This window comes from Centroberyx affinis, unplaced genomic scaffold, assembly GCF_046629955.1.
Source record: "Centroberyx affinis isolate AG114_WGS23_722 - 3 ecotype Tasmania unplaced genomic scaffold, CSIRO-AGI_Caff_v1 ptg001577l_1, whole genome shotgun sequence".
Lineage (NCBI taxonomy): Eukaryota > Metazoa > Chordata > Actinopteri > Beryciformes > Berycidae > Centroberyx > Centroberyx affinis.
The window spans coordinates 263,520-270,246 of NW_027280027.1; the positions used below are offsets into that span (position 1 = coordinate 263,520).

General features: G+C 45.7%; 1 protein-coding gene across 3 annotated transcripts; it reads right to left on the reverse strand.

Annotated features, from left to right (window-relative positions):
• Positions 1-3,358: 3,358 nt before the first annotated feature.
• Positions 3,359-6,438, reverse strand: evx1 (even-skipped homeobox 1). Of its 3 annotated transcripts, XM_071527827.1 has the most exons (4): positions 6,135-6,438; positions 5,814-6,098; positions 4,500-4,735; positions 3,359-3,886 (listed from the first exon to the last, which is right to left on the reverse strand). In XM_071527827.1, exons 1-4 carry the CDS (start codon positions 6,172-6,174, stop codon positions 3,359-3,361), a joined length of 1,089 nt encoding a protein of 362 aa, XP_071383928.1. In that variant the 5' UTR covers positions 6,175-6,438. The 3 variants fall into 3 exon arrangements, with proteins under 3 accessions (XP_071383928.1, XP_071383930.1, XP_071383929.1); XM_071527829.1 differs by having other exon boundaries at positions 4,500-4,645; positions 5,814-6,174; XM_071527828.1 differs by having other exon boundaries at positions 5,814-6,174.
• Between the last annotated feature and the right edge of the window lie 289 nt (positions 6,439-6,727).

The window sequence follows — 6,727 nt, forward strand, 5'->3', positions numbered from 1 at the left end:
TTGATTTAACGTGACCTCCGTTTCCAAATGATATTGGAAGCCTATTTAAACAGATGAAGGCTTAAATTGTCTTGCTTGTATGCGCATTAATCTCCCATTCATCATCATTACTCTGTGATTGGTCCGTCCACGCCTTCGCCAGCCCCCTGCGTTACGACAAGGGCCTGTAAATTAGGATGTAATCCAATTTAAACAACGGTAGCAGCAGCCACGGATCCAATTGGTGTTTTTTTTTTATTTTCTGTCGGTGGACAGCTGCACTGTACCGCCCCTATCAAAACGCTTTGTGCTAGTTGGGGGAGCTGGGGAGCCCTGAGCCAATTCTCACTAATAGGATCTTATAAGGCTGATGTAATTGCTGTTATGTGCGCAATCTATGAGCCCATCATATCTGGTAGCTCAGTCATATACACTATATCTTGCAGCGATTAAATGGCATGTTGATGTTGGATTAGGCCACTGAGGATTCAGCCGCAGTGTATGCAGCGGAGAGAGCTGGGGATCCATATGCGTCGTTGGGTAAATGTGGTTGTAATTTGCCTCACTTTAATGTGTCATTCTGGCACTGTGTGGCGCGGGTTTAGAAGATGATCATATGGTGCTGCTGCTGCTCCTGTGTGACCTAATCAAAATCAGCTCCAAGCTTTCTGGGCTGTTAAAAATAACCCGCTATGAAACAAGACTTTTGGGTAGTGCCGTTGAATATTCCGACGGCCTGATTCGTTCATCTTTATTTTATGGTATCATTTTATTATGCACAAACCAAAGCCATTTTCCTGCGTGTCCCGTGTCCCTATCAGGCTTAAAGATACTGCCTGATAGCTTACATAAATCTGCCTTGTGGTTTCGCCCCGACCCGGGCGGCTTAAACGGTGTATTATTCCAAACATATGCATTTTAATCAGCTCGGTCACACTTACAAGAACTCCAGTTAATAAGGCCATCAATCAAACGTGTGTGTGTGGGGCGGAAGGAATGGAAAGGGAGGGCTCAATCGGGACGGTGCGGTGTGTGTTTGTGTGTGTGTGTGTGTGTGTGTGTGTGTGTGTGTGTGTGTGGGGGGTAATCGCAGGACTGTCTGATTGGGATGAACCTTTTACCTCGGTGCAGGCATCAGAGGAGGATGAGCATCTCTGCACTGCCTCTAAGGCCTTTATATCTCTATTGGCATACAGAATAGCGTATCTATTCATTAAAGGGATATAATTGCAAAGATTAAGCTGTGCTTTAGCTTTATTCGTTAGCATTTAGAGCACTGAGGACACAATTTGGTCTAAAAAACGAAGTGTCTTTCGTTAGGCTATCCAAATGCAATCTTAAAAATAACAGCCTTGTTAGATTATGGCTGCAATTACGCCCGTGGCCAATATTTTTGCGAGGCGGACTTAAGGCTTTAAGGTCCACGCTAAATGCCAGACATTTCTCCTCGCATTTGCTGTAATAACTTCTGATCTATCCCATCGACGACGTAAAAAACCTCTTAAAAGGCGATTTGTGTGTCTCTCTGCGGGCTATACACCTCGCCAACCCTATTATACCCAGAAAACTCTTAATTTACGCGCCGCGGTCAAACGCAGCCAATTAAGATCTCGCTGATTGGTGGGGGCCTCTGAATCATCGATCTCTTTGCATTCTCCAATATCTCCAGACAACTAATTCTGTCGTGTCTATTAAGTGGTGGGAGAGAAAATATGACTGGCGTTAACGGAGCCCGGGGACCACTTAACTGTCACGGTCAATCCAGCGGTCCCATCAGGAGATAGGGGGGGCACACTCTTGTGTTTTGACACCGACCACTTGAGAGCAAAATTAGTGTTATTATTGAAAGGGGGGGAGGCGGTGTAGCAGACTGATTCTGAATACACAAACGCCTTGATACCTATGCTAAATGGAAATAGGTGTCTGGTGAGTTTGAAGAAGCTCCAGGGGTATGGGCTTAAAAAAAAATATGTAAAAAAAAAAAAAAAAAAGACCTGAAGGCACGAAGCTTGTTTTATTTTGATGTCATTTTATTTTTGTTTTATTCAGTATTGTTTTTTCCGTTAGGGTAACAGTAAGGTAAATGTTATAAAATCTGATTTTCTCAGGTCTATTTTAGAGAGAGAATTTAAGATTGGGGCTATTTAAATATATCACAAAGGTGTTTTAGAAGACAATCACTCCATAGATTCTTTGACAATGTTTATTGCAAATTAGACGTCGAGGACAACCCAGCAAAAACAACAACAAAAACAAACAAAAATAAACAGCCCATAATTATCAGTCACTTGTGTCGGTTCGCTCTCTTCTCCACGAAATACAACTATGCCACTAGAGCAGTGTGAAGCGAGGAAAAGACGACAAAAAGGAATGAATAGGTAATATAGGCATTGGTATAATCACACTTTCATCAGAGTTAGAAGAATTGGGTCTCAATATCACCGAGGGAGGGAACTGAAAGAAGTGTGTGTGGGTGGAGGGGGGAGATATGGCCTTAAAAATGTTCAGACTTTGTGTGATTGTCCAGTCTCTCTCTCTCTCTCTCTCTCTCTCTCTCTCTCTCTCTCTCTCTCTCATCACCCAGCTCTCCATCCTCCTCTTCTGGGTCCTTGTCCCTTCTCCCTTCTTCTCCTCCTCCTCTCCCCCCACACCAGTCAAACCGTGCGGGCTGTAATCCGTTCCCCTGGCGCCTTGTTACCGTTTGGCAGCAACGATCCCTTCCCGGCATTATCATTAATTCAACACTCAAAATTCACCCGATCGTACATATACATCACTTACTAATTTTACCAGCATCTGCACATTTCGGCCCGGGCCGCCGTCAAGGCCCCGGCGGAGAGCGAGTTATAATGAGACGGCCGCAGTCTGTTAACAAATCCCCTTGTTAAAAAAGAGAGATGGAAAGCATCATTCTCGTGTAACTAACAATACATGTAGGTCGATTTGGACGCGTAAAGAGACTACAAATAATGATAAAAAACGTTAACGCCATCCATCACGGAGATTTAAACGTTTGTCTGTATTTCCCCACTCTCTCTCCCGTGTCTTCTCTCTCCCTCACACCAAATTAATCATCTAAAAAATCAAATGTGGTTTTGTCCCCTTGCCGTCATATTTCAGCCCACTGTCTGAGCTCTGCGATGGGATTATTATTTTTCAGTAGATTGTAATGGGAGATCCATTGTGCGGCACATAGCTGAAGATCTGGCTAATTATCTTGCCCCGAGTTAATCATACCTAGAGCTGACTTTCATATTGGTACTGCTTACATGACTACCTGTTCATGCTGTTTCAGTCCTGATCATGTATTACGTTACATTTGATAAAAGCTTATGGCGAAAGCTTATAGGCTATAGCACAAGCCTCGGCTGTTTTGGTTTTATCTGGTCAGAGGCACCTCTTCCCTCTGGTCCAATGTCACCGACGAGGACTTGCTGAGCACTGAAGGCGTGAATGTGAGAAAAGCGTCAGTCCTGCTGGTTGGGGAGCAAGCGAAGTCCGAGCCGGAGGGCCTGGTTGAAATACCGTTGGTTTGACTGGAGTGACAGGCCAGGCAGGAGCAGGGGCTTCCCCCGGGACCGAGGCCGTGGGTCGGACCCGGGTACAGGGACGGGTGTCTGAACGCACACAGCAGCTCCGGCCTCTGGTAGGGATGAGACAACATCCTGAAACTGTCGAGCGACCTCAGGGGGTTGGAGAACGGGGTGGCGGCTGGAGCCGAGCCGGCTCCGACCCCCAGGTGGGAGTAGTAGGGTAGGGGCAGGTGGGATGGGAAGGGGTAAGGCAGGTTCCCCGTGGCCGCCGCGTGGCTCATCATGTAGGTGTAGAAGGCCGGGTCGGCGGGGTGAGGCCACGTCATGGCCAGACGCTGGCGCTTGTCCTTCATCCTGCGGTTCTGGAACCACACCTATAGAGCAGAGACACACCGGGTCAAATATTAACCACAACCCCCACTGTCTGAAAGACAGATCACAATAACAAAAGATGTGCAGCAGTTCCGCTTTTACGCACGGATCGAAATTGTTTTTTTTTTAGCGAGTTTGTGCATTTTTTTTTTCATCCAAACCGAATTAAATTTGATCTTGGAAATGATAATTGTAATTTAGGCAACTGTAAACGAGGCCAGTACAATTTGTAGTTTTAGTGGTTTAAAAAACAGGCGAAATATTTAGGACAAGGCCTCTGCTGACAATTTGTTATCTAATCGTGAGCTTGGAATCGTAAGAATCTGACCTTTTTGTCAGTTATCCACATATTCGTGATCTTTGAATGTCACTTAATGCTTGTGTGTTGTTATTTTAATTCTAATAGGCCTATAGCCTATTGGGGTTAAATATTTAAAATGATAAGTGCATAACAGTTTTGGCAGATGGTATGTCAAATCTTTGATGCTCAATATATCAGAACTGCACTCTATCCAGATAGAACCTTCTACCTCCAAGCTCACGAAATGCCAGTTTTCGAAGATGGCACATAGGCCTAATTCAGTTCTGATCTATATAAATATAAAGTCATCTTACTTTGATGGTGGTTTCAGGTAGATTTAGGGCGGCCGCCAGTTCGCATCTCCGCGGCCTGGAGACGTAATTCTCCCGGTAAAATTCCTTCTCCAGCCGTGCGATCTGCTCCCGGGTGAACGCTGTCCGGTACCGGCGCATCTGGTCCGCTGCGTAGGACAAGCTTCCCTGGCCCGGGATGGCCTTCCCCGGATCAACACCGGTGTCACTCGGGTGGCCCGGAGAATCCCCATTTCGACCTGAATCAGTGCAGAGTAATTAATCAGATTAGTCTAGAACACATGAAGTAGGCTACAAGGATTCAAATGAAACAAGAAATATTTTGAAGCACTGTACATATTTTTTTTTCATAGTTTCATGTTTATTATATTTTCTTTAAAGTTGTCATTTTAGGACTGTGTTGTAATTTTATTATTTTTACTGCCCAATTTTACTTTTAAAATCAAGGCCTTTCTGACACCATTAGGCCTTCGATTTTTTTAGAGGCTTAACGAACAAGTTCAATTTATGTATTATTTACTATAATTTGTTATTATTAATATTATTTTACAGAGCAGCTATTACAGGAAAATGAGTGGATATTGATATTTTTGGCTAGATATGTTGACTCACAATTTCAATTGACCAAACAGGATAATAATTAGGCTGTATTGTCATTCGTTCAGCTTTTCTCTATTTGGGTTTCGATTTTAAGCCACTGGGCAATTGCAAATGCTTCATACAATAATATTAATATTTGACCATCATTTCAATGAAGGATGTAACACCTTTACAATCAGCACTCCTGGGGCTTTGCTCCTCAGAAACTGCCAGCACAACCCACCAGCAAATTCCTCTGGCAGTGGCCTTCTCCTCCCTCTTTGCTCGTGGTTTATATAAAATCCTGCATTCTTCTTTAAGCAGTAAATATACATATAGGCTGATTTGCTTTAGGAGTCTTTTGGAAGTGGCGCCGAGGTGACTCGTTTTAAAACGCAGTGGGTAAAACGCATGGTTAACGTGTGGGTGTCACCCCAGCGTGTTTCCAGCCACACTGGTCACTTGACATAACAGCTGTGCAGCACCAATTGCAGTTCAATTGTGCCATGTTATTGTAAGAGATGAACAATTTTATCGAGCACTGATTTAATGTGCGATTTCATTGTATATTTTCAGATATGTTAAATTGTAATTGCTGAATTGTCATGCGCAATGGGTGCAGAGCTGACATTTTTGATTGGCACATTTCAGCTGTTGGCATTCAATCAGCTTCATAAGCGAAATCAATGCAATCACACAAAACACTGGAGTGCCATGCGGCTCCTAGACGCAGCCTACCTTTAGTTGTGGGGTAGTCCATGCTTTCCGGCGTGCAGCTGACATCAATTTCCTCGTAGAAGTCCGACTCGGTGTCTGAGCTGCTGCCGTCTTTGTGGGGGTGGTCAGTCCGGTGCCTCTCGCCGGAGGAGGACATGCCAACCGGCCTCATGTCCGCGCACATATTTCTCCGTGCGCTCTCCTCCGCCTCCTCCGTCCTGTCCCGGGAGTAAGGCGCAGCGCCGGGGCTCAGGCAGCTCCTGTGGACCGGCTTCCCCTGCGGCTCTCGCACGGGGCTCCCGATTGCTTCCGACAAATTAGAGGCGCTCTTGCCAAGCTGACCTCCCTCCGCCAGCATCACCATCTCATCTCTGCTTTCCATTACAAGCACGACTTAAAACCAATTCGACTTCGGGGGAGAGTGCAAGCCGTCAACCAAGGCGATGATTTTCTGGGTGGAGGTGTGTGTGTGTGTGTGTGTATGTGTGTGTGTGTGTGTGGTGGTGTGTGTGCGTGCGGTGGTGGGGGGGGGGTTGAGTCCCAAGCAGAAGGAGAGGCTTCAGGAAAAGAGGGGATGCAATCCGGTCTGACCCTGAGAGAAGAGCGCTCCAGAGTGCGGAGAGGGAGCTCTGGGAGGGATCACCATTTACCCTCTCTCTCTCTCTCTTTCTCCAGAGCTGTCATTCTTAATAGGCCAGTCGTCATGATGGTCCCCCCCTGATGACGACACGCATTGATTGGATGTGGGTAAACAGAAGGAGCAATCACAGCGGCGAGATGGGGGGGCGGGGGGTGTGTGGGGGTGTAATAGGGCAGATAGGAAAACAAGCAGCTATTAAAAGGAAACATACAAGTGCATAACACAGCAAGCATGGACTGAAGAGCATATGGCAGCTTGACGAGTATCGTCTGCTCTCTGTCTATAGAATATGATA